Source organism: Oncorhynchus mykiss, chromosome 3 (genome assembly GCF_013265735.2).
Source record: "Oncorhynchus mykiss isolate Arlee chromosome 3, USDA_OmykA_1.1, whole genome shotgun sequence".
NCBI lineage: Eukaryota > Metazoa > Chordata > Actinopteri > Salmoniformes > Salmonidae > Oncorhynchus > Oncorhynchus mykiss.
Window position 1 is genome coordinate 62,161,684 of NC_048567.1, and position 27,707 is coordinate 62,189,390.

The 27,707-nt window shown below is 41.5% G+C and overlaps 3 protein-coding genes and 1 non-coding gene across 8 annotated transcripts; 1 reads left to right on the plus strand and 3 right to left on the minus strand.

The window, feature by feature from the left end:
• Positions 1-3,159: 3,159 nt before the first annotated feature.
• On the minus strand, positions 3,160-13,480 carry LOC110520337 (60S ribosomal protein L31). 4 transcript variants are annotated; one of them, XM_021597587.2, is made up of 5 exons: positions 13,348-13,480; positions 6,488-6,594; positions 4,438-4,563; positions 3,544-3,656; positions 3,160-3,227 (listed from the first exon to the last, which is right to left on the minus strand). In XM_021597587.2, exons 1-5 carry the CDS (start codon positions 13,378-13,380, stop codon positions 3,196-3,198), a joined length of 411 nt encoding a protein of 136 aa, XP_021453262.2. In that variant the 5' UTR covers positions 13,381-13,480; the 3' UTR covers positions 3,160-3,195. The 4 variants fall into 4 exon arrangements, with proteins under 4 accessions (XP_021453262.2, XP_021453266.2, XP_021453264.2 ...); XM_021597591.2 differs by lacking the exon at positions 13,348-13,480 and adding an exon at positions 12,542-12,631; XM_021597589.2 differs by lacking the exon at positions 13,348-13,480 and adding an exon at positions 10,039-10,119.
• On the minus strand, positions 4,057-4,191 carry LOC118964371. Its single transcript, XR_005051420.1, has one exon. It is a non-coding gene; the product is annotated as a small nucleolar RNA SNORA5 (small nucleolar RNA).
• Positions 12,902-18,599, plus strand: cnot11 (CCR4-NOT transcription complex, subunit 11). 2 transcript variants are annotated; one of them, XM_021597592.2, is made up of 7 exons: positions 12,902-13,655; positions 13,786-13,950; positions 14,227-14,379; positions 17,111-17,325; positions 17,425-17,627; positions 17,738-17,834; positions 18,082-18,599. In XM_021597592.2, exons 1-7 carry the CDS (start codon positions 13,337-13,339, stop codon positions 18,277-18,279), a joined length of 1,350 nt encoding a protein of 449 aa, XP_021453267.1. In that variant the 5' UTR covers positions 12,902-13,336; the 3' UTR covers positions 18,280-18,599. The 2 variants fall into 2 exon arrangements, with proteins under 2 accessions (XP_021453267.1, XP_021453268.1); XM_021597593.2 differs by having other exon boundaries at positions 12,903-13,655; positions 17,111-17,313.
• Positions 18,600-18,813: 214 nt separating this feature from the next.
• On the minus strand, positions 18,814-26,404 carry LOC110520336 (plastin-2). Its single transcript, XM_021597585.2, has 16 exons — positions 26,225-26,404; positions 23,114-23,190; positions 22,823-22,983; positions 22,559-22,688; positions 22,134-22,266; positions 21,932-22,013; positions 21,620-21,785; positions 21,311-21,453; positions 21,006-21,101; positions 20,621-20,816; positions 20,417-20,495; positions 20,201-20,315; positions 19,963-20,096; positions 19,703-19,823; positions 19,430-19,554; positions 18,814-19,327 (listed from the first exon to the last, which is right to left on the minus strand). Exons 2-16 carry the CDS (start codon positions 23,178-23,180, stop codon positions 19,195-19,197), a joined length of 1,881 nt encoding a protein of 626 aa, XP_021453260.1. The 5' UTR covers positions 23,181-23,190; positions 26,225-26,404; the 3' UTR covers positions 18,814-19,194.
• Positions 26,405-27,707: the final 1,303 nt, after the last annotated feature.

Sequence of the window (27,707 nt, forward strand, 5' to 3'; positions counted from 1 at the left end):
TGTTCACAAATGCTCTCCATCCAACCTCACTGAGCTCGAGCTGTTTTGCAAGGAGGAATGGGAAAAAAATTCAGTCTCTCGATGTGCAAAACTGATAGAGACATACCCCAAACGACTTACAGCTGTAATCGCAGCAAAAGGTGGCGCTACAAAGTATTAACTTAAGGGGGCTGAATAATTTTGCACGCCCAATTTTTCAGTTTTTGTTTTGTTAAAAAGGTTTGAAATATCCAATAAATGTCGTTCCACTTCATGATTGTGTCCCACTTGTTGTTGATTCGTCACAAAAAAATACAGTTTTATATCTTTATGTTTGAAGCCTGAAATGTGGCAAAAGGTCGCAAAGTTCAAGGGGGCCGAATACTTTCGCAAGGCACTGTATATATGTGTGTATATGTATATATGTGTGTATATGTATATATGTGTGTATATGTATATGTGTGTGTATATGTATATATGTGTGTATATGTGTGTGTATATGTATATATGTGTGTATATGTATATGTGTGTGTATATGTATATATGTGTGTATATGTGTATATATATGTATATGTGTATATATATATATGTGTGTGTATGTGTGTATATATATATATGTGTGTGTATATACATGTGTATGTGCATATATGTGTGTATGTGTATATATATATGTGTGTATATGTATATATATATATGTGTGTATATGTATATATATATATATATATGTATGTATATATATGTGTGTGTATATATACAGTGCCTTGCGAAAGTATTCGGCCCCCTTGAACTTTGTGACCTTTTGCCACATTTCAGGCTTCAAACATAAAGATATAAAACTGTATTTTTTTGTGAAGAATCAACAACAAGTGGGACACAATCATGAAGTGGAACGACATTTATTGGATATTTCAAACTTTTTTAACAAATCAAAAACTGAAAAATTGGGCGTGCAAAATTATTCAGCCCCTTTACTTTCAGTGCAGCAAACTCTCTCCAGAAGTTCAGTGAGGATCTCTGAATGATCCAATGTTGACCTAAATGACTAATGATGATAAATACAATCCACCTGTGTGTAATCAAGTCTCCGTATAATTGCACCTGCACTGTGATAGTCTCAGAGGTCCGTCAAAAGCGCAGAGAGCATCATGAAGAACAAGGAACACACCAGGCAGGTCCGAGATACTGTTGTGAAGAAGTTTAAAGCCGGATTTGGATACAAAAATATTTCCCAAGCTTTAAACATCCCAAGGAGCACTGTGCAAGCAATAATATTGAAATGGAAGGAGTATCAGACCACTGCAAATCTACCAAGACCTGGCCGTCCCTCTAAACTTTCAGCTCATACAAGGAGAAGACTGATCAGAGATGCAGCCAAGAGGCCCATGATCACTCTGGATGAACTGCAGAGATCTACAGCTGAGGTGGGAGACTCTGTCCATAGGACAACAATCAGTCGTATATTGCACAAATCTGGCCTTTATGGAAGAGTGGCAAGAAGAAAGCCATTTCTTAAAGATATCCATAAAAAGTGTCGTTTAAAGTTTGCCACAAGCCACCTGGGAGACACACCAAACATGTGGAAGAAGGTGCTCTGGTCAGATGAAACCAAAATTGAACTTTTTGGCAACAATGCAAAACGTTATGTTTGGCGTAAAAGCAACACAGCTGAACACACCATCCCCACTGTCAAACATGGTGGTGGCAGCATCATGGTTTGGGCCTGCTTTTCTTCAGCAGGGACAGGGAAGATGGTTAAAATTGATGGGAAGATGGATGGAGCCAAATACAGGACCATTCTGGAAGAAAACCTGTTGGAGTCTGCAAAAGACCTGAGACTGGGACGGAGATTTGTCTTCCAACAAGACAATGATCCAAAACATAAAGCAAAATCTACAATGGAATGGTTAAAAAATAAACATATCCAGGTGTTAGAATGGCCAAGTCAAAGTCCAGACCTGAATCCAATCGAGAATCTGTGGAAAGAACTGAAAACTGCTGTTCACAAATGCTCTCCATCCAACCTCACTGAGCTCGATCTGTTTTGCAAGGAGGAATGGGAAAACATTTCAGTCTCTCGATGTGCAAAACTGATAGAGACATACCCCAAGCGACTTACAGCTGTAATCGCAGCAAAAGGTGGCGCTACAAAGTATTAACTTAAGGGGGCTGAATAATTTTGCACGCCCAATTTTTCAGTTTTTGATTTGTTAAAACAGTTTGAAATATCCAATAAATGTCGTTCCACTTCATGATTGTGTCCCACTTGTTGTTGATTCTTCACAAAAAAATACAGTTTTATATCTTTATGTTTGAAGCCTGAAATGTGGCAAAAGGTCGCAAAGTTCAAGGGGGCCGAATACTTTCGCAAGGCACTGTATATATATATGTGTGTATATGTATTTATATATATGTGTGTGTATGTATATATGTGTGTATATGTATATATGTATGTGTATATATATATATAGATATATATATATATGTGTGTGTATATATACACACGTATATATACATATGTGTATATATATATACCTATATATACACACACATATATACACACACGTGTATATACGTGTATATATACATATGTATATATATACACACATATGTATATACACACATATATATGTATATACACACACACACACACACACACACATACGTATAGACATATGTTTTTATTTATGTTAAATCGCATTTTTATTTGGCATACCCCCATACCCCAGTTTGTGAATACCTGGCATAGACTGATTCACCAAGGAGATTGAAGACCCTCAAAAGCACATGCAATGCAGGTGAAGTAAACATGCGGCTCCAGAGTGGCCTAAGGCACTGCATCTCAGTGCTAGAGGCATCACTACAGACCCTGGTTTTATTCCAGGCTGTATGACAACCGGCCGTGATTGGGAGTCCCATAGGGCAGCGCACAATTGGCCCAGCATCGTCCAGGTTAGGGTTTGGTCGGGGAAGGCCGTCATTGAAAATAAGAATTTGTTAACTGACATGCCTAGTTAAATAATAAGGTTAAAAAATATATAAAACATGTTTTTATATCCTTACACTAATCAGACACTTGCTCTAGATTTTTTTAAATAAATATAATTTAATGCAATTGCTCCACCAATAATCCAAATTAGTGAGTGCATTAACTCCGATTGAAAATAATATCCAAGACTGTAGTTTATTTTATACATTTATTTCAACACCAGTGAATAATTAGTTCTCATCCACATTGACCGTCTGCAGACCTGTAGAGAAAAGAAAACAATCAGAATCAGTGACATCTTCAACAGGCAATTGAGGAACAGCACAGGACTTAGCTCTGAGCTTTGGTTGGAGCATTTACAGGTCCTCCACTTTGTATTACCATTTGCATGCAGCTGATCTGAAAATAAGCCTGCCACAATTTGTTCATTAAGGTCACCCACGGGGGTATTTTGCACCCAGTGGGTGACATACAAGTATTTCTAATTTCATATATGCCAGATCACCAACCTCAAGAATGCAAGTACACTTGTGGATACTATTCAGCAGTGAGCACAGCCAAGCAAATGTTGGACTTACCTTTGTATGTTGTGACAGGAACGTATGTGACGAGGGTGTACAGTTTGTTGGGAGAGTCCTCGTCTTCATTGCGTTTCCTTGACAGGCGCACGCGCATACGGTATGGGACATTCCTGAAATAACATACAAAATATCAGTTAACATGGAGAAATGTGCTCAGTTTTAGTGCATGGGATTGTGGAAAACTTTACACGCCTCAACTTGTATTAATTGCGCCAACTCTACACCCATCGCCAAGCATAACAGGATATTACTTCGCTCTGAAGCCAGCACTGATGCTGGCTCGGTCAAAGTGGATATCCGCCCGGGCTAACTAGCCTCTACCCCTTGATATCAGAACAACACTGCATGAAGCAGATAGGACAGGGGTGAGTGTGTTTTTTCTGCTGAGAGAGGGATGGGGGGAGAGGGAAAAATAGAGATGAAATGGAGACTGGGAGAGAATCTGATTTTCAACTTTCAATTCAATTAGGCGTAATGGACAGACAATGTGCATCACTGAAATCAACTATCAATTGTCATTAGCACAAATTTATCCCCAACATTCATGGAAAATGAATGCGAGGCCCATGAACTAGTTTCACTATGGCAGCCATTTTGGCCAGTGCAGTCCATTGCAGAGGAAGCACTGAATTTGACAAGGCTGCACAGGAAATGTGGAATTCAATATAGTCCAGTTCATACTACGGTTAAGTGCATATCGTCCTAAAACTTATTGCACGTAAAGCATTAACCTGTAGTATACTGTACCCTCAACTTAGTGTCACTCAGATTTGCTAAGATGACAGTTTCAAGTATCAGTTTTCGAAATATTTCAGTCAATCAAGATAACCTTTTCTGTACCAGTGACCAGCAGGCTAAGGCCTCTGTTGCAAGAAACAAGCGTTTGCTTACCTCACACCCTTGGTCCATACAGCCTTGTTCAGGCGAGTGTCGATGCGTACATCAGGGGTTCCCATCTCCTTCATGGCGAACTTGCGGATCTCCTTGAGAGCACGAGGTGCCCTCCTCTTGAAGGACCTGACAGGATAGAGCAAGAAGCAACGTTAATTACATGCACAGGATTATCAGAGGTTGATAAAATCACATTTGTCAGAGCAAGCAATGTCTATTTTTCTAAGAAATATAACAACGGAAGCCCTTGTGAATAGGACCCTTATTGCAGTTCCAAAATAAGCATCCAGCAATGGACAACACTACACAGCACCAGCTGCTTATCCACCTATGACCACATTGGAAAGAAAAATAGTCACAACGTAGCCTAAGCCCAGTCACACTGGCACCTCACATTCTTTCCCATAAGCAACAGCCACTTCCAACATTCAGCATGTACAAAATCTAAATAGTGTCAACTGCCTCCGATAATTTTTCCTCCACCATTCCCTTTAATCCACTTCAGTGGGATAGCCCACCAAATTACCTTAGACCAACCATCAAAGTAACGAAGACATCTTGCAAGCATACAAACAGAATACTTCCTTCAAAGGAAAGGGCTGATTTCAAGGTTTTACTGCTAACCTACAAAGCATTACATGGGCTTGCTCCTACCTATCTCTCTGATTTGGTCCTGCCGTGCATACCTACACGTACGCTACGGTCACAAGACGCAGGCCTCCTAATTGTCCCTAGAATTTCTAAGCAAACAGCTGGAGGCAGGGCTTTCTCCTATAGAGCTTCATTTTTATGGAATGGTCTGCCTACCCATGTGAGATGCAGACTAGGTCTCAACCTTTAAGTCTTTACTGAAGACTCATCTCTTCAGTGGGTCATATGATTGAGTGTAGTCTGGCCCAGGAGTGTGAAGGTGAACGGAAAGGCTCTGGAGCAACGAACCGCCCTTGCTGTCTCTGCTTGGCCGGTTCCCCTCTCTCCACTGGGATTCTCTGCCTCTAACCCTATTACAAGGGCTGAGTCACTGGCTCACTGGTGCTCTTCCATGCCGTCCCTAGGAGAGGTGCGTCACTCGAGTAGGTTGAGTCACTGACGTGATCTTCCTGTCTGGGTTGGCGCCCCCCCCTTGGGTTGTGCCGTGGCAGAGATCTTTGCGGGCTATACTCGGCCTTGTCTCAGGATGGTAAGTTGGTGGTTGAAGATATCCCTCTAGTGGTGGTGGCTGTGCTTTGGCAAAGTGGGTGGGGTTATATCCTTCCTGTTTAGCCCTGTCCAAGGGTATCATCGGATGGGGCCACAGTGTCTCCTGACCTCTCCTGTCTCAGCATCCAGTATTTATGCTGCAGTAGTTTGTGTCGGGGGGCTAGGGTCAGTTTGTTATATCTGGAGTAATTCTCCTGTCTTATCTGGTGTCCTGTGTGAATTTAAGTATGCTCTCCAATTCTCTCTCTCTCGGAGGACCTGAGCCCTAGGATCATGCCTCAGGACTACATTGCTGTCCCCAGTCCACCTGGCCGTGCTGCTGCTCCAGTTTCAACTGTTCTGCCTGCCTGTTCACCGGACATGCTACCTGTCCCACACCTGCTGTTTTCAACTCTCTAGAGAGAGCAGGAGCGGTAGAGATACTCTTAATGATCGGCTATGAAAAGCCAACTGACATTTACTCCTGGAGGTGCTGACTTGCTGCACCCGACAATTACTGTGATTATTATTATTTGACCATGCTGGTAATTTATTAACATCTTGGCCATGTTCTGTTATAATCTCCACCCAGCACAGCCAGAAGAGGACTGGCCACCCCTCATAGCCTGATTCCCCTCTAGGTTTCTTCCTAGGTTTTGGCCTTTCTAGGGAGTTTTTCCTAGCCACCATGCTTCTACACCTGCATTGCTTGCTGTTTGGGGTTTTAGGCTGGGGTTCTGTACAGCACTGAGATATCAGCTGATGTAAGAAGGGCTATATAAATACATTTGATTTGAAACCGTGTAGATAGCACACATCCATAACTCTATAGCAGCAGACTCAGTGCCATGCCCCCAGACAGTGTACTCACACGCCATGTATGCGCTTGTGGATGTTGACGGTGTACTCCCTGGTCACAACCTCGTTGATGGCAGAACGCCCCTTCTTTTTCTCACCGCCCTTCTTGTTTGGCGCCATCTAAGAAAAGACATCACATAAAACATTGACTAACCTTTTGCTCATAACCAGAGACAAGACATGCATTCCTCAAGTGTCCACTGTTTATTCGGTTGAAAGGAGTGGCCCCCTACCAAGTCAGCACTGAGCTTAAAATGGAACTGACAACATTTTAGCAACATTAAATCTTATTAAAATCTGTTCATATTGTAAATCAAATTAAAATAAACTCTAGTCCAGGGCCGGAGTCTACGCAGAGTGGTTCACCATGGACAACCAGAGATACAGTAGGCCTTTTGTACACCATTCCCTTTGAACTAGACTGTGTGTTTACCAGCCGTTACAACAGTGTGACTTTAGGTCATTAGAACGCATTCGCCAAAAAATACACCTGAATGGATTTCTGCAAATATGTCCTCTTACATATGGGAACTTTACAGTCTTATTTATCAAACAACCATGAAAAGGTATGCTCTCTCTCCCTCAGTTATGCACATCAACAAGATCAACAACTAATGCTAGCCAAAGCAAGATGAGCTAAAACCCAACAAACGAACATTAGACAAAACCTCTCAAACTTTAAGCTAGTTGGCCCTAAAAATTGCACTGATACACTACATCCTGACAACCTAACTGACTTGCCTAGTTAAATAAAGGTAAAATAAATAAATCATTCTGCAGCTTGCCTACAAACAAGCACCCAAGCTAAATGAATCAAGTTGGCTAGCAGCTACTTCCAGGCACAAATTAAATTTGAGAACACCGCACTGACCATCTTACTCGCCCTAGCAGAGCTGGTTTGCTAGTCTGTTTACATGTTATCCAGAGCATTCATGACTAACTAAAAATGTTTTGCCTACGTTTACCGACACCAGTCAGATTCAGCCTTCAGTAAAAGCCTTCAGTTATTCTACGCACTGGTAGACTGGACACATTACATTTTTAACAACGCTTTTTTATATATAAAAAAACCTAGTTCATTGCATCCGCTGTGGAGCCCAGTTTCATAATATGACCATATTTCCCAGCTGCTTGCCGTCATTTAGAAGTAATCACGAAAAAGCAGGCCTAATTTTAGTTCTATTGAGCACCGTGGCACCAACTTGCCTTCCGAATGTTCTATTCCCAGCTCATTTTGTCTATGTCACAATGACTGCTTCACTATTCTTGGCAATAAGACCTGCTCACGTCATTTATAGTTAAAATGTAAACAAAAAAATTACTCATGAAACCTGGGGTGGCAGGTAGCCTAGTGGTTAGAGCGTTGGGCCAGTAACCGAAAGGTTGCCAGATCGAATCCCCGAACCGACAAAGTAGAAATCTGTCATTTGGCCCCTGAACAAGGCAGTTATCTAGGCACTGTTCATAGGCCGTCATTGTAAATAAGAAATTGTTCTTAACTGACTTGCCTAGTTAAATGAATAAATGTTTCACAAATCTTGAGGTCGTCCCATTGATTCCTATAGGGGAAATATAGACATGTATTTCACAAAATATCTCACAATATCCCATTTTTTTTAAGTGAGGAGAATCTCCTCTTTGTAATTATGTAAGTCTGGGTAGCGAGCTCGTTTGTCATCGAGCACTAAACCAGAAATAATCAGAAGTTCTAATTTTTTCTTTACTTTCTCATTACGCGCACAATCGAGGTGTGGATGTTCACTTTCTACACGAGTAGTTTTTTTCCAGTTTCGTCAGACGAACAGATTGTGGTAAAAGTAAAAAGGTATATATTTTTTGTTCCATTTAGGCAAAATTAAATTCTAAGCACCACTCCAGTCAAAAACAGGCTCTGCTAACGTTCGATTCCATTCATTTGCCATGGGCTAGCGCTCCAGTTTAGCCAACGTTCTTTTCAGCCTTGGGTGAACATTGACTCGTTCTATTGTCCAGCCTAGCTCTGGCACACTCGGAGGAGAGTGATCTGAAATCGGAGTAAATAGCCAGAGTGAATTTGTGTACGCAAGAGCTATGCAAACTGTACAACAGTCGTTCAAGTTCTTGCTAGATAACCAAATTACACCTGCCACCAAAAAACGAGGGGAAAAGTCAGTCACTCACCCACTCCTCCAATGACATGACATCCTCCTAGCAGCTAGCGAATGTTAGGCTCTGTGTTTTTAGCTTGATAAATAGATACTCTAGCCCAATCAAATGGCTACACAAATGGCTACCCCCCCCCCCCCCCTCTACACTGCTGCTACTACTGTGTTATTTATGCATAGCCACTTTAATAACTCTACCTACATGTACATATTACCTCAATACCGGTATTTACTGCTGCTCTTTATTTGTTACTAATCTTGTTTTATTTGAGGCATTTTCTTCAAACTACATTGTTGGTTAAGGGCTTGTTAAGTAAGCATTTCACTGTAAGGTCACCACAAGTTGTATTCGGCGCATGTGACAAATACAAATTAATTTGGCAGATGTGATTATTGCCCTGCTAGTTTGATTGTATTGACAATAACAGCCTTAGTTACAGTCGTTCATTTTGGTCCAAAATAATAGTAATTGAAACTGAAACAGTGCATCCCGAATGGAAGCAGCAAACAATTTACCAGGCCATCTGTGATTTACAACCCGATATTTCTTTGATCCACCAATAAATGTATTGGCGAATTATATTAATCACGAGTTGAACTGCTTAAGTCTGTCTATTCAACAAACAATGCTTTCGTGTACGTGACGTCATGAAATGTTAAGTCAAATATAATAATCTATTTTTAAAACCTCTTATAAAGTTGGTTTTGTAACAAACTGTTAATTTGATAGTTGAATGGTATGATTCTGTTTTATATCGGCAAAATAGTTAGAAGGCTGTCAGTTCCACTTAAAGTCTGCTTTCATTGACATGAACGTAAACAATCCCACGTGAAGTTTCATTAGTGATAAATTAGAACGGTGTAGAAAATACATTTCATGGGTTTACAATACCATTAACTTTCGCCATCTAGATACATGTTTGTGGGGCATAAACAATGTATACATCATTTGGCATACATCTGGCTGCTGACGCCAGGCAATACAGCCGGCTAGCTAATGACACTGGTATAGATCTGGATTGCTAGTTTAACTAGCGAGCTACAGCAATTGGTTTCTGACTAACTTTACATCAGTAACAATGGGATGTTGTGAAACAGAAATTGGGGATCCCAGACAGACAGACCTAAACAAAGGACTAATACGCTTTACAACCGAGACATTTATAACACAATAGTTACGTTTAGCTAGCTGACTACTGGTTGTAGACGTGCGGTTAGCAGAGACTGCTTAGTGACTAACGTTACACGTTTCCATTTAAAAACGCACAATTGATAATTTGGGAATATTCAACCACAATTGAATCGTTTAGGGAGTTCAGTGTCTCCTCTTGCAATTACGTAATTAAAACATTGGACTATATTAACACACCGTAAGGATGACTTTAGATAAATAACATGCATTTGGCAAAGCAGTACTCACTCTACCCGAGAAATGTCGGAAAGGAAGTTGCAAAGACTTGTGGGTACTAAAAGGCAACGGAAAATGGTTCACATCCGGGTCGTTCTAAACGCACAAAAGAAATATTGGTGGATACAATTTCAATTTAAGGGCTTTATTGGTATGGGAAACATATGTTTACATTGTCAAAGCAAGATAAATAGATAAACACTTAGTGAAATAAACAATACAAAATTAACAGTAAACATTACATTTACAAAATAATAAAGACGTTTCAAATGTATACAGTGTTGTAATGGTGTACAAATAGTTCATGTACAAAAGGGAAAATAAATAAACATAAATATAGGTTGTATTTACAATTGTGTAGCAAGGCTATACTCACTGAGTCTGTACATAGTCAAAGATTTCCTTAATTTTGGGTCAGTCACAGTGGTCAGGTATGCTGCCACTGAGTACCCTCCGTTTAGGGCCAAATAGCATTCTAGTTTGCTCAGTTTTTTGTAAATTCTTTCCAATGTGTCAAGTAATTATCTTTTTGTTTTCTCATGATTTGGTTGGGTCTAATTGTGTTGCTGTCCTGGGGCTCTGTGGGGTCTGTTTGTGTTTGTGAACAGAGCCCCAGGACCAGTTTGCTTAGTGGGCTCTTCTCCAGGTTCATTTCTCTGTGGGTGATGGCTTTGTACTGGAAGGTTTGGGAATTGCTTTATTTTGTGTGGTTGTATAATTTAACAATTATTTTCTGGATTTTGATAATTAGCGGGTATCGGCCTAATTCAGCTCTGCATGCATTATTTTGTGTTTTATGTTGTACACAGAGGATACATCTCATTATTGTAATCCTTTCTTGAATATTCGAAGAGGGTTGTTGACGTCAACCGCCTGTATTTAATGGAAAGAGACGTTATGCTACTAGCCTCAGACATGAATATGCATAGCCATCTCAAGGCTATGACTACGATTTAAAGTGTTTTTTCTCAAACTTGCCAGGATGTCACTACTTCTACCAGTATACTTTTTATAACTTCAGCATCAAGAAACGTCAATTTGATCAAAACAAAACCCACGTAGCAAATAAGCCATTCATTTTTTTTGGTGACCAAATTCAACACTCATTAACATCCATACAAAAACTCCTTGCTTGATCGGGGCAACAAAAAACGCCACCTACTGGAGGGCAACAGATTTTCCGCCGAGTTGGGCCTCTCGGTTCCTCTTCCTCTCTGAGTTTACTCAGGCAAATAATATCTATTATATTGACAAGATAGGGGAGTGACCGCTCTAACAATGTAAATACAACCGTTAATACATGTCCTCAATACACATCACGTACACACTGAATTGGTCCACCCACACAGACAGCGTCGTGAAGAAGGCGCAGCAGCAACTCTTCAACCTCAGGAGGCTGAAGAAATTCAGCTTGTCACCAAAAGCACTCACAAACTTCTACAGATGCACAATCGAGAGCATCCTGTCGGGATGTATCACCGCCTGGTACGGCAAATGCTCCGCCCACAACCGTAAGGCTCTCCAGAGGGTAGTGAGGTCTGCACAACGCATCACCGGGGGCAAACTACCTGCCCTCCAGGACACCTACACCACCCGATGTCACAGGAAGGTCATAAAGATCATCAAGGACAACAACCACCCGAGCCACTGCCTGTTCACCCCGCTATCATCCAGAAGGCGAGGTCAGTACAGGTGCATTAAAGCAGGGACCGAGAGACTGAAAAACAGCTTCTATCTCAAGGCCATCAGACTGTTAAACAGCCACCACTAACATTGAGTGGCTGCTGCCAACACACTGACTCAACTCCAGCCACTTTAATAATGGGAATTGATGGAAACTGATGTAAAATATATCACTAGCCACTTTAAACAATGCTACTTAATATAATGTTTACATACCCTACATTACTCATCTCATATGTATATACTGTACTCTATATCATCTACTGCATCTTTATGTAATACATGTATCACTAGCCACTAAACTATGCCACTTTGTTTACATACCCTACATTACTCATCTCATATGTATATACTGTACTCGATACCATCTACTGCATCTTGCCTATGCCGTTCTGCACCATCACTCATTTATATATCTTTATGTACATATTCTTTATCCCTTTACACTTGTATGTATAAGGTAGTAGTTTTGGAATTGTTAGGTTAGATTACTCGTTGGTTATTACTGCATTGCCGGAACTAGAAGCACAAGCATTTCGCTACACTCGCATTAACATCTGCTAAACATGTGTATGTGACAAATACATTTTATTTGATTTTCAATGATTGAAAGCAGGGAAGATCAGGTAGGACCATTCAAACCAATGATACGCGTGCGCACAACAGGCACTAAGTCGTTTTTCTCAAAGTTGGCAGAATGCCACATGCATGCATCCACTTATCAGTACATTTGTAACAGTCTAAGCATTACAAAACGTATAGTCGATCAAATCTGCCTCACGTAATTCGACACTCTCTCATAGACATCCATACAAAAAAAGGCTTCCCTCACATGGACGCCTCTTCCTCTCTCTTTGTTCAGGCCGTTTAAAACATGGTCAGTTCCGGTCTACTTGACGGTGGCTCTCCCATAGAAACCAATGCGATAGAAACTGCGTCTGGTCTGCTTTGTTTATCGACTTGTATATGAACCAGAAATAAAACAGCGAGTGGGATGTCTCGCTTCCTCTTCCGTCTCTGACACGAAATTATTTTTTTGCAGTGCTTTTCCAAAACAATAAATCAATTACACCACATTTTTAAGTAATGTGTTATCTGTAATTTGTAGAAAATGTTTGTTGTGTCCACGAGAAAACCAGAGCAAGCAGAAATAAACACATACTCTTCTTTACTACATCTCCCATAATGCACGGTGTTACCGGGGTCGAGTCAAAGGTCAAAACTCAACGCTGCAATGTTGTGAACGAAGTGGAAACTGATGGGAGAACAGCTGAGAAAAGCTAACTTACTTCTTATTAAACATTTGATAATAATTACATTCATGCTTTTACGACCAGTAAGTCTGGTATGCATTTTTTTAGTTGATCAAGGTCGAATTTGTTTAGCTGTATAACTTACTTTTACAATGACTTTGGTGACAAGCTAGCTAGTAAGCTAACTAGCATTTTCTAATTTATCTAGCTGCCCATATCTGCACTCCCGTGGAGTTTGTGGAAATGTATCTAGCTTCGTTTTAAGTATGAACTGAATAACGCGACCTACGTACAATTATAAAAGACTACTTGAAAGCAGTGATTTATCATTTTGGTCACATAGCTAAAAGCTAGATATCAACAACATAGGTACAATGACACTTGCCCCGAAGGAGCTCTCCAACCTCTTGGGAATCATCTCAGAGGAAGCTTGCACCAACACTTTCGAAAGTCTATCATCCGCTTTTCATCATTACTTCGCGAAGGCCGAACATTTCCGAGTAGGATCGGTTTTGGTGATGCTACTGCAACAGCCGGACCTTCTGCCAAGCTCTGCACAGCGCCTGACTGCCCTCTACCTCCTCTGGGAGATGTACCGCACAGAGCCCCTGGCCGCCAATCCCTTTGCCGCTGTCTTTGCGCACTTGCTGAACCCCTCCCCAGTTGGGGATGAGCAGGAGAAACAACTGTCTGGTGAGTGTCTGCTAAAATATCAAATCTATTCCATTTGGATATTAAGAACTATTGTCAAAAGTTTTTACCAGCAGTGTGTTGCTGTCATCATATCAACTCAAGTATATCCTGATCATGTGACTGTTCATAGGATTCCTGCCACCCATTACACAGCCCGAGAAGTTCTTCCTCTCCCAGCTAATGCTGGCGCCTCCAAGGGAACTCTTCAAGAAGACCCCCAGACAGGTGTCCTGCATGGACGTGGGGAACATGCCACAGTCCATAGACATTAGTGGGCTGCAGTTGGCATTGGCAGGTACAGTACCTGAATGTATGCACTTCGCATGTATCTTGTATGGAGGATGGTTAATGAATCTCAAGAATTTTAGACAACTCAAAAATAGTTACGTATGTTGGGGAATTGTACATTTCTTGGTTAGGAATCCACCTATTGAGATTTGCTTGTGTTGAGACATAAAACCTCTCATATCCTTACTGTAGTACAACAGACAGTTCTTTACACTTTACTATGCAGCAATTCTAACGCTTCATATATAAACTCTCTTATTCCTCTCTCCCCTTTAACCTGCAGAGCGCCAGTCAGAACTACCCACCCAGAGTAAGGCCAGCTTCCCCAGCATCCTCAACGACCCGGATCCAGATTCTTCCAACTCTGGGTTTGACAGCTCAGTGGCCAATCAGATCACAGAGTCTCTGGTCACTGGGCCTCGACCTCCACTGGAGAGTAAGTGGAGCATTTCATCATTCAGTTTGTTATTAGTCTGTCTGTTATGTTTATGGACGACATAAGTAAAGTGTATGTTGACACAAAAACATACACTATATGCAGTTGAAGTAGGAAGTTTACATACACTTAGGTTGGAGTCATTAAAACTCGTTTTTCAAACACTCCACATGTATTGTTAATAACAAGCTATAGTTTTGGCAAGTCGGTTAGGACATCTACTTTGTGCAATTTTTCCAACAATTGTTTACAGACTGAATTATAAGTGAAATAATCTCTGTGTCACAATTCCAGTATTATCAGAGGTTTACATGCACTAAATTGACTGTGCTTTTAAACAGCTTGGAAAATTCCAGAAAATTATGTCATGGCTTTAGAAGCTTCTGATAGGCTAATTGGCATCATTTGAGTATATTGGAGTAGGTGTACCTGCGGATGTATTTCAAGGCCTACCTTTAAACTCTGTGCCTCTTTTCTTGACATCATGGTAAAATCAAAATCAGCCAAGACCTCAGAATAGATTTTTTTTAGACTTCCACAAGTCTGGTTCATCCTTGGGAGCAATTTCCAAACGCCTGAAGGTACCACGTTCATCTGTACAAACAATAGTACACAAGTATAAACACCATGGGACCACGCAGCCATCATACTGCTCAGGAAGGAGACACATTCTGTCTCCTAGAGATGAATGTACTTTGGTGCGAAAAGTGCAAATCAATCCCAGAACAACAGCAAAGGACCTTGTGAAGATGTTGGAGGAAACAGGTACAAAAGTATTTATATCCAAAGTAAAACGAGTCCTATATCGACATAACCTGAAAGGCCACTCAGCAAGGAAGAAGCCACTGGTCCAAAACCGCCACAAAAACGTCAGACTACGGTTTGCAACTGCACATGGGGACAAAGGTTGTACTTTTTGGAGAAATGTCCCCTGGTCTGATGAAACAAAAATAGAACTGTTTGGCCATAATGACCATCGTTATTTTTGGAGGAAAAGGGGGGAGGCTTGCAAGCTGAAGAACATCATCCCAACCATCATGTTGTGGGGGTGCTTTGCTGCAGGAGGGACTGGTGCACTTCACAAAATAGATGGCATCATGAGGTAGGAAAATTATGTGGACATATTGAAGCAACATCTCAAGACATCAGTCAGGAAGTTAAAGCTTGGTCGCAAATGGGTCTTCCAAATGGACAATGACCCCAAGCATACTTCCAAAGTTGTGGCAAAATGGCTTAAGGACAACAAAGTCAAGGTATTGGAGTGGCCATCACAAAGCCCTGACCTCAATCCCATAGAACATTTGTGGGCAAAACTGAAAAAGCGTGTGCGAGCAAGGAGGCCTACAAACCTGACTCAGTTACACCAGCTCTGTCAGGAGAAATGGGCCACAATTCACCCAATTTATGGAAGCTTGTGGAAGGCTATCTGAAACATTTGACCCAAGTTAAACAATTTAAAGGCAATGATACCAAGTAGTAATTGAGTGTATGTAAACTTCTGACCCACTGGGAATGTGATGAAAGAAAAAAAAGCTGAAATAAATCATTCTCTCTACTATTATTCTGACATTTCTCATTCTTAAAATAAAATGGTGATCTTAACTGACCTAAGACATTTTTACTAGGATTAAATGTCAGGAAGTGAAAAACTGAGTTTGAATGTATTTGGCTAAGGTGTATGTAAACTTCCGACTTCAACTGTAGACAAAAGTGTGTGAACACCGCTTCACATGAGTGGATTTGGCTATTTCAGCAACACCCATTGCTGACTGGTGTATAAAATTGAGCACATGGCCATGCAATCTCCATAGACAAACATTGGCAGTAGAATGGCCTTACTGAAGATCTCAGTGACTTTCAACGTGGCATAGGATGTTACCATTCCATCAAGTCAGTTAGACAAATTTCTGCCTTGCTAGAGTTGCCCCCTTCAACTGTAAGTGCTGTTGTTGTGAAGTGGAAACGTCTAGGAGCAGCAACAACTCAGCCGTGAAGTGTTAGGCCACACAAACTAATAGAACGGGACTGCCAAGTGCTGTAGCACGTAGCGCATAAAAATTGTCTGTCCTCTGTTGCAACACTCACTACCGAGTTCCAAACTGTCTCTGGACGCAACGTCAGCACAGTAACTGTTTGTTGGGAGCTTCATGAATTGGGTTTCCTTGGCTGAGCAGCCGCACACAAGCCTAAGATCATCATGTGCAATGTCAAGCGGCGGATGGATGGAGCAATGGAAACGCGTTCTCTGGAGTGATGAATCACGCTTCACCATTCGGCAGTCCGATGGACAAATCTGGCTTTGGCAGCTGCCAGGAGAATGCTACCTGCTCGAATGCATAGAGCCAACTGTAAAGTTTGGTGGAGGAGGAATAGGCCCCTGAGTTCCAGTGAAAGGAAATCTTAATGCTACATACAATGACATTTTAGACAATTCTGTGCTTTCAACTTTGTGACATTAGTTTGGGGAAGGCCCTTTCCTGTTTCAGCATGACAATGCCCCCTCTTGTCGTAGCAAAGGGAGGGGACCAACTCCATATTAATGCCCATGATTTTGGAATGAGATGCTCAACGAACAGGTGTCCACATACTTCTGGTCATGTGGGGTATGTCTTTTCATTAGCTTGGTATTGTAATGACACAGGAATGATACTATGAAGTATATCCCAAGTATCACTTAAGACAAGCCACATATCCAGCCTGTAATATCTCCCTGTGACCCTACCTCCCCCAGGTCACTTTCGTCCAGAGTTCATCCGGCCGCCTCCTCCCTTGCACGTGTGTGAGGATGAGCTGGCTTGGCTAAACCCCACGGAGCCCGACCACCGTGTGCAGTGGGACCGCTCCATGTGCGTGAAGAACAGCACGGGTGTGGAGATCAAACGCATCATGGCCAAGGCCTTCAAGAGCCCACTGTCTGCCCAGCAGCAGTCACAGGTGAGTAGACAGGTACACTGTCTACTCAACTGTATTTTATATATTTCAAACATGACCTTCGCTTGGGAGTTCAACCTGAATGTCTCTCTAAATATTGCTCTCTCCCTATAGCTCCTGAGTGAGCTGGAGAAGGATCCAAAGTTGGTGTACCACATCGGTCTGACCCCGGCCAAGCTGCCTGACTTGGTGGAAAACAACCCTCTGGTGGCCATCGAGATGCTTCTCAAACTGATGCAGTCCAGCCAGATCACGGAGTACTTCTCCGTCCTGGTCAACATGGACATGTCTCTGCACTCCATGGAGGTGGTCAATAGGTGTGGACTTTGGATATAATTTGATTTATACAATTCAGTTGTCTACAACCCGTTTTAAAATGTGTTTATTTTTCTGTTTATTTATGTGAGGTTATTCTTTGTGTGTACAGGCTGACAACGGCTGTGGACCTCCCTCCAGAGTTCATTCACCTGTACATCTCCAACTGTATCTCCACATGTGAACAGATCAAAGACAAGTACATGCAGGTAAGGAGGACTGTGGAAGGGCCTTGACAGGAGCCTGTAGCTTACTGTTAGGCCTTTCAGTAACATTGAAATGCTTGTCTTACCAGAGGATGCATGCCACTTTCTTTCTCAGAAATTTGTAACAGGAAGTTCATTTGTGGGTTGTCCCTGCTCAAGATGACTGTTTCTTTTACTAACGTTAGTCAGTGCTCCACTGTGTTAGTCAGTGGTCCAGATGTTTATGTAAAACATCTGTTTCCATTTGCAGAACCGCCTGGTGCGCCTAGTGTGTGTGTTCCTTCAGTCTCTGATCCGGAACAAGATCATAAACGTGCAGGACCTGTTCATCGAGGTGCAGGCCTTTTGCATTGAGTTCAGCCGCATACGGGAAGCAGCTGGCCTCTTCCGCCTCCTCAAGACCCTGGATACAGGAGAAATCCCCCCAGAGGTCAAACCTGCCAAATAACGCTTTCATAGTACATAGAACGTGGCAGTAGCCTGTTGTGCCAAATAACACCCCCCAGGTAGTAAGCCCACAGAGGCACAACCCGCTAAATAGCGCCCCAACCAAGAGAAACTGACCAAGGCTGTATAACCACCCAGACAATCCTCACGATCTCACCAATACCCGCTTGGAGTCCAGCTTTGAACTCAGTTACTGTTTTTCGTCTCTCTTTTCTGGACAAAGATGGACATATTTTGAAAATAGATTTTGAAACTGTTTTTTTCCCTCCATAGATTGATGCTTGTTGGTTTTGTTTCATTAAATGGATATGTAATGAACCATCTGAGTTGTTGGATTGTATTTTCTACTGAACATGGTGAGACATACAGTACATGCAGATACAGGAATGTTGGATTCTGTTTTGAATGGGGGAACTAGATGATTTATGACATGAATAGGTTCTCAATGCAGAATAACTATTTGTAAGGGAACTGCTCATACAGGTGTAGTGCATGTGCATTATAATACATGTGAACAAAACCAAGACACACAACATTCGTTTTCAATTATTTTATATAAAAATCTGTTTCCCTGATATCTTTTCACAAATGTTAGTCTGAAAGCAAAATGGTCACCATTTGAAATTAATAGCATCAAGTAAAGAAGTTTCTATGTTAAAAAAGAGCTAAATCTTATATCAAAATAAGATGCTACATTTAAAAAATATATTTTGTATATTTCCAGTATAACTCCAGGTACAGTATTATTTGTTTTCTGCTCTTCATTATCAGCCCTGAGTTTTGAATCACTGATTTCCAGACATACTAGCTACATTACTGAATTAGTATTGACCTATTGAGCTAATATCTTCTGTAACCTGATTCTGGTTGTTATACTGATCACCTCTTCATGTGATGTGTTCTGTGGGGTTGTGACCTACACCCTCTTCATGCCCCGGGCCATCAGGCAGGCGAACACTGTCATCACCATCTTAGGTTTCACCTCCACTAGGTCCTCAGGTAGGGCGTACACCCGCGCTCCGATCTTCCTGGCCATGGAGATGGCATACCTGACGACAGGCAGGATTTAGGGGACATCTTAGCTGTTGTCCTGAACATGTCATCTCTTTCATCAAGCTAGTACTCAAATGTTATCATCATATGGTACGTACTTGGCGTTATTGAGCTTCTCTTCCTCAGTCAGGTCCTCCACCTTTATTAGGTCATAGCGGATGGAGCCTGGCTGGATGGCATCAATCAGGTCCAGGACTGGCATACTGGTGGCTATGGACCCATCCTACAGAGGTACACACACACACTGAGCTATTGCTGTGGTGGATGCTTTATTTTTTTAACTTATTCTACTTGGAAAAGTAGAATGAAGTCTAGTACTTCAAAAAAGGTACCATGGTCAGAAAATGTTAAACAGCAGAGTTACAGCCTACCTTGAATCCAGAGATGGTGCCTTTGCCAGCCTGTGTGAGTGTGTCGTTGACCCAGGTGACGATGGTGTCGTCATTCACCTTCTGCCCGTCACCAAGCTCCTCCAGAATGTTCAGCGTGTACCTGAGAGAAAGAGATGGATCCTTCTAAATGTGGAATTATGGAGTAGGCACTGAGCCTGCTTATGAGTTTTTCCTGATCACATGACCTGAACAGGGGAAAAAATATCTAAAGCATTTTTAATAATGTTCTGTTGCATTACCTCCTCATCAGCTGCCACAGCAGGGCCTGGGTGAGTTTTCGGTTGCCCTCGTTCAGGTCCTGTCCAGCAATTCCCACCAGGGAGAACTTAGCCTCATTCTTCCCCAGCTCCACTGCATAGTTACAGTTCTCCAACTGGCACAGACAAATGCATAATAAATCATTGAATCAAATTCAATCAATTGATCAGTTTAATCATGATCTCACTGTGGGAGAACACTTATTGTTCATAGTCTCACCTTCTTCATGTTGCTGCCCAGTTTGGAGTAAGGGGGTTTGTTTACTCTGTCCCAATCCACTGGCACATTGATCTTCTCATAGAGCTGGAAGATGACCAAAGCATCATCTATGTCCCTGTAAAACATGCACACACATTACATTTGTGTGGTTTCCAAATGATTGGAAATGGTTGGAAATGGTGTATAATAAGATGGAGTGACCTGTACTGTACTTACACATAGAGGTGGTTGACACGAGGGTTGACCCCCAGGGAGTTCATCCAGTTCCTGAAGGTGCGCTCCTCTCTGGTCTCACCTGTAAGTGACATAACATTACACACTGATTCAGGCCTTGTACTGTATATATGGTTTATATTATTTAATCAGGAAGAGGGGATGCTCAGGAACTAGGTTATGGTTTGGGATGGTCCCAACACTGACCCTCGATGGAGCTCCAGTCAATGTCCTGGTTCTCTGGCTTCTTCAGGGCAGGATACTTATTAAACAGGTTGGCAATGTACGCCAAGTTCAGCTTGGGGTTGCCGCGGACTACGTCGGTTGCTGTAACAAACTGTCGGCAGCCAAGACGGTCAGCCTGCTCCAACATGCACTCTGCTCTCTTTATGTCCTCTTTCTCCTGCAGGGGGCGGTAAGGGAGAGATTGAACAGCAACATCTACGGTATCTATGATGCATCACTCATTGATGATACGGTCAATTTAGAAGGCACTTTTAACCAAAAAAGAAGAACGGCACTGTCTGTTGACCAGGTTGCCTAAAATGGAATTGTAATGGATGATGTTTTATAGGGTGGGATGACCATGTACCCTTATCCCTGAAATGTCGATGGCAATCAGAGGGATTCCCTCCTCATCACCCTTAGGGGCCACTTGGTTCAGGATGTTGTAGTAGGCCTTGGAATCCTGTTATGCAAAACAACAAATGTATACAATCACAAATGCACAAAAAGATCCCGGACCAACACAGTCATATGACAATCCAGTACCAACACAGTCATATGACGATTCAGGACTGACAGTCATATGACGATTCAGGACTGACAGTCATATGACGATCCAGGACTGGCACAGTCATATGATAATCCAGGATAGACATGGTGCGTATGACCCACTTTGATGTCAGAGCTGAAGTTGTTGATCTTGGAGCAGCCGGCCTCCTCCAGGTGGTAGTTGGCCCAACGCAGCAGCAGCTCCTCTGGGGAAAGCTTCATCAGGTCCTCCAGGCTCTCCCCATCCCTCAGCAGGGCTATCAGAGCTGCACACACACATCATTGAAATAACACACTCTTTAACATACATAGCTACAGAGATCAATTGATGTACAGTACTGTAGATATACATACACACTCACATGTTATAAAGTTATAAAACACACCAAAACATTGAAAATCCATATTCAAATAAACATTTAACACACACACCTTCGTTTCTGCTGATCTCAATGTCTGCGAACAAGCCGATCTTGATGACCTGCCAGAGCAGACCTAGGACCAGATGCTGCCTGCCTTCCTTCAGGTCCTCTGCTCCGATGTTTACCACGTGGCAGCCGATGGCCGACGCAGAGTTAAGAGCCAGGTTCAGATTCTCCTGTTAGAGCACACAAAACAGTATAGATACCTGTGCATGGCATACAGTATATACTGTATATAATGACAAAGAAATGACTGTCAATGGGTTATACAAAGCTGCAGTCCTCTGAGTCAGCTGGTGTTGAACAGTCTGTAAAAGGTTACCTGGATGGTGAAGGGTGTGAGCTTCTTCTTGTTGATGGTTCTCTCATCGATGGTGTCCGGAACAGACTGATTGATCATCTTACTACCAGGTGAAGGAGAGGTGCATAGGTTGAAACCAATGTAATATTTCCATAGGGATTGATTTATATCATCAAGGTTGCACATACTCTAAAGTAAGTCCATGAGACCAGTTAGAAAGTACCATAGAACGATCCCATCTCCGACAGCGGTGAACAGGTCGTTAGTGGTGGGGTCCATGGGGAGGACATGCTTGCAGTCTGGATCTTTCTCCAATGCCTTATTCACCCAGTTCACAAAAGCCACCTTCTCCTCCTCTGTCAGTGGAGAAATGTGTGGGCATGGGGGGAATGCACAACATTAAACATGTAGGAGTATTTGTATTTATGGAGAAATATTTGTATACATTGGCCAATCAGAGACGTATAGATGTGTAACTTCACAGACCAGGAAGTCTTGTTGTACTAATGGATTTTTCCACATATAGAGATAGATGTGGTTCTGTATGCCTCATTTGAATGATAAGTGCTTTCTGTGTGATGTTGGCTACAAACTGAAGTAGATATCTTGGGGGTATTCTCAGCCAGTGAAACAAGTAGGGACAGTCACCTGAGTAGGAGTGCTGTGTGCCTGAGCTGGACTGCTCTGAGGTTCCTGCTACAGCATTGATGCCCTCCTTCTTGTTGATAGCTTTCTTGAAGGTCTTAGCCACCTCTGTGCTCTTCAGTCCATGGACCACCTTAGTGAACGAGAAGAGATGAGACCATGTATCTCTGGTGTCATGTCAAGATGTCTCAAGGTGTGGTCTGCTCTTCTTTGACATTGACTTTCTGTAACTGCCATTTATTTTGACCTATTGACCCCTGAACTTACATTGGCAAACTCGTTGAAGGTGACTTTGCCGTCATGCAGGTCTCCTGTCTTGGTAAGATCCTGGATGATCTCTCGGACTCTGTATCCTGGCAATGGCAGGTTGGCAGCTTTGAACAGGTCATTGAGCTCATCTGTGCCAATGTGGCCGTGAGAATCAACATCTGGAATAAGAAATATAGGTCAAAGGTCACATAGAATGTAGCCTTGTTGAATGCAAAAATAATCAGGGACCCAGGATAAGAGTGAGAGAGTGAAGTGAGTCTACAATGAATTTCCCTGTCAGGCTCTCACCGATCTTAGCAAAGGCTTCTCTCAGTTCCTCCAACTCATCCTGAGAGATCTGTGCTGGAGCAGCCATCTTGTGGAATCTGAAACCAGTTACACATAACTTCACCTTTTTTCACTAAACCATATGGTACTGAACATACTCAACAGGGAGGAACTAGAATAAATATTCAATTTTAGCATTTTGTCATTGTGATAATTTCAAAAAAATTTGCTCTACCCAGAGGTTCTGGGCTCTGATGTCTATTTCTTTGTGAAACATCCTGCTTCTAGCAAGCTACTTCCTTCCTACTTCTGCTAAGGTGGTGAGGTCATTTACACGATTCATATCTTTATTCATTTCTTTATTTCATCTGTCTTATGACTAAGTATACATTTCAGGCCCCAGTCTGAGTTGAGAGGGGAGTAGATGTAGCTGTAGTGATAACAGACAGGAAGAATGGCTGCCATTCTCTGTGCGGTTTCAATGAGGCTGCTAAAGCTGTATACCACAGATACAGCGAGAGATAAAAGGTCATGTTAGAGACAGAGACCTACTTCAAACTAGGTCTGCTCTGCTTGCCTCAGAGGTGTGAAGTTTGGAGATGAGTAAGAAATGTTTCTCTTTCCATTGTCACCCAGGACAAATCAGCTTGGCTCCTAGAGATTGCATCAATGGTTTTCTAAACATATAGTGTGGAGAAGGGTCTAGAGACCATTATTCATTTATGTTCAACAATGTACCCACTGGACACAGACATCATTTCAACGTCTAGTTTTGATTTCATTTCAGTTGAGTTTCTGTGACTTCAATGTGAAATCAACAAAAATGTCATCATGCCATTGGATTTAGGTTAAAAGTTGGGGGGGGGGGGGGGGGACTTTTTGCAAATCCAATTAGTTTTCCACGTTGATTCAACATCATAACATTACAATTTTTTGTTGAAATGATGTGGAAAATTGTTGATTCAACCACGTTTTGCCCAGTGGGTATGTAGTAGTACAGTTTTGAATGCTCAAATAAGTAAAAACAAGGAAATCCGGGTTTTGTTCCCTTTCTCACACTATAGCTATAGAGGTCAGAAACAGAAGTGAAACTGATGTCTTTACACACCATGGCTCAAAATTACCAGCTTTGTAACTTTGTAAGCACTACATACCAATCAGCACTGAAACACTCTATGATTATTAAATAACCACACACTGGATGGCACAGTGTAATGTTCACTAATCTAACGATATGATATTACTGCCTTTTTAAGGCTGACCTTTACCCAGGCTTTACTTTAAAAAATAAAAAATAATAGTGAACCTTTATTTAACTAGGCAAGTCAGCTAAGAACAAATTCTTATTTACAATGACGGCCTACCGGGGAACAGTAGGTTAACTGCCTTGCTAAGGGGCAGAACTACAGAGATTCGATCCAGCAACCTTTCAGTTACTGGCCCAACACTCTAACCACTAGGCTACCTGCCTTTTAGATGATGAAGTAAATGTGTCTTTGCAATTTGATCATGAGGGGTGTTATCTTTCATCAAGCAAATCCAGTTCCTTGATTTGAAATCCTTAAAACCATCATCAATCATCAAGGATTACCTGTGGTCTCAGCCACTAAAATCATCAAGGGCTTTTACGGAAGTAAAACTGCAATACCCACAAACATCAGTCAGGGTACCGTGGATTTCACATGCAAATCTTGGTCTCTTTTAATAAACAGACAGCTTATTCATTACGTACTAAGAAAATAATCAAATGAAAAGGTGCGTTTGCATGGATTAGCTAGAGAAATAGGGATTTATTGGAACAATATTATGATGTGGACATTTATCAAAGCCAATCTGTCTGTCACTCAAATGAATCTTTATACATCAATCAATTGTGCTCACTCAGTTTCTCTCATTTGTTCTGTATGAAAAAGCCCACTCCTTTAAAGCCCCCACGCAGTCTTTGTAATTTTATTTTTAAATCAAGACTGTTTATTTAATGAAAATAACGCCAAAATATATTTGTTATCATTTATTTCCCTGAGCCTCCTTTGGCCCTTGAAATGCTCAGTCTGATCATGTGGATGTTAGGAAACACATTTTAAGATATTTACATGCACAGCCTTGATTGGCTGATAGGATGGTCTAGAGCCCACCACCTTACCCAGATGAACACTCACTGATCTATTATAATCATGATGTGGGCCAAAAGATTTGCACCACCTAAACAGGCTGACATTTCAGGCTTTTTTTTTTTAAACAGCTCTTACACAAAAAGGGCATTATCATCTTTTGCACAATTTAAGAGTGTTATTTCGACCTCATATTTTGTAAATATCATTAAAAAAAGGAACATGAAGTTAACTGCATTGCCCCTTTAAGTGTAGTGTGTTATTAATTATTCAAGCACTATTGAAAGACAACATATAGTATGAGTTATTTATTGTTCATCATTTCTAAATGACTACAGCAGTGGTGAGTTGAAGATTACAGATGTGTATGTGCCAGCAAATTCTACATGCTTAACGTTATTGGATGAATAGTGATGGTATGTTGGGAACTTTTAGAAAATGTAAATGTTTAACTAAGTTACTGTTGGCTTTCACATGTTAGAATTTTCAGCAGTTGCAGCAAGGCTAACCACAACCCAACTAACTTCCTGTTTAAACACTATGCTATGATTTAGACTACTTCTGCTCTCTGCCACCATGCTGATACTAAAACTAAAGTCATGACATGGCAATGCTTCTCCTGTGAACATCATAATTCACTTAGGGCTATATAACAATTTTGGTAATACTTTATCAATGTATTATGTGACTGTGTAACAACAATCCTTAGATGATAAAGTAGCAATGATTATGATTATAAAGCATACTGTTAGGCTACTGTAAATCAATGAAAACTACAGATGGTGCACTCAGATCCAGGAAGACACCATCTATTAACACACAGGACCATCTGTGAACACTTGTGGACTGTTAAAGCAACAGAAACTCATCATCCTTATCATCATCATTCATCTTCATCCTCATCAAAATCAACATGCAGTCACAGACCATATTCCCAGTAGATTCAATGAAATACTGACACATGCAGAGGCACACACAGACACGGACACAGAGAGGCCCCAAGGTCAGGAGATTGAATTACCTTAGGGAGGTGAGTTGACTGGAAGGCCTGTCTGTGTGGTCTCTGACTCACTCTCCTTCCTTCAGTGTGTCTGCTGCTCTCACTGCTTGACAGGCAGTGCACTGTCTCTCCCTCAGAATCAACTGACAACGAATGTACTAGGAAGGAAGTGACATGCAACCCAGGACAACTTCACTAAGAGAAATGAAAGACGTTGTGTCTTTATATGGCAATCTGCTGCCTGCCACGGAGTTATCAAGGTGGGAGCAAGTTGGGCCTGCTCTGAGGTTACCCCAATGAAAAAAAGAAAAAGAAAAAAAAAAGAAACTGCAAAATATTCCAGTAGCCTAAAACGGATTTTTTTGGTTCCTCCACATTGCTTATGTGAAAGATAGACAATTTATGGCATTTATGGCAGTCGTGCAAGTTGAGCCTGCTCTGAGAATTTATTTGACTCATAACTACCTAAAACTGATCTTTCTGGTTCCTCCCCATTGTTTAAGTGAAAAAATAACAAATTATGGCATTTATGGCAGTCGGGCGAGCAACTCCAGCACCTGCAAAAATGTACCTGGATGTGCATATGTTCTTCAGCTTTTGTCGGGCAAGTTGAGCTGAGAATATATTTTACTGATAAAAGACAATACTTATTTTTCACACTTCATGTAACATTGTCATACATACCTTTTCTGCCATATTTGCATTGGCATGCTCTCAGGGTTGGGGAGTAATGGATTACATGTACATGTTTACAAAAAACAGTAACTGTAATCCGTTACGTTACCAGCAAAAATATTGTAATCAGATTACAGAAACTTTTGAAAAACTATATGATTACTTTGAGGATTACTTTTAAATTCAGAAAGAATGTTTGCGAAAAAAATCTTTGACACTTCTCGGTTTTCTCAAAGACATTCATATCAGCATTGAGAAAAAGGGCAAGTTTAAGTTTGTTCCACCTGAATGAGTCTGGCCACAAGTCAGAGACCACTATGATGACACACCAAAAGTGTTTGATGGATCGCGGGAAAAGAGCAGGAATAGGCTTTTGTAGGCTACAGTCCAAGATATAGCTTCCAATGGTGCAACTGCTGTTGGCATCCAAAGATTATCCAACTTGAATAAACGCTTGGAGGTAAGGATGACAGCAGTGTCATGCCCTGACCTTAGAGAGCTTGTTTATGTCTCTATTTGTTTGGTCAGGGTGTGGTTTGGGTGGGCATTCTATGTTCTTTATTTCTTTGTTTCTGGCCGAGTGTGGTTCCCAATCAGAGTCAGCTGTCTATCGTTGTCTCTGATGGGGATCATACTTAGGCAGCCCTTTTTACCCACCTGTGATTGTGGGTAGTTGTCTATGTATAGTAGCCTGCGAGCACTACGTAGCTTTATGTTTGTTATTTCTTGTTTTGTTGGCAACATTATAAATAAAGTAAAATGTACGCTCACAACGCTGCGCCTTGGTCCATTCCTTTTGACGAGCGTGACAAGCAGTGTAGTCAATGGC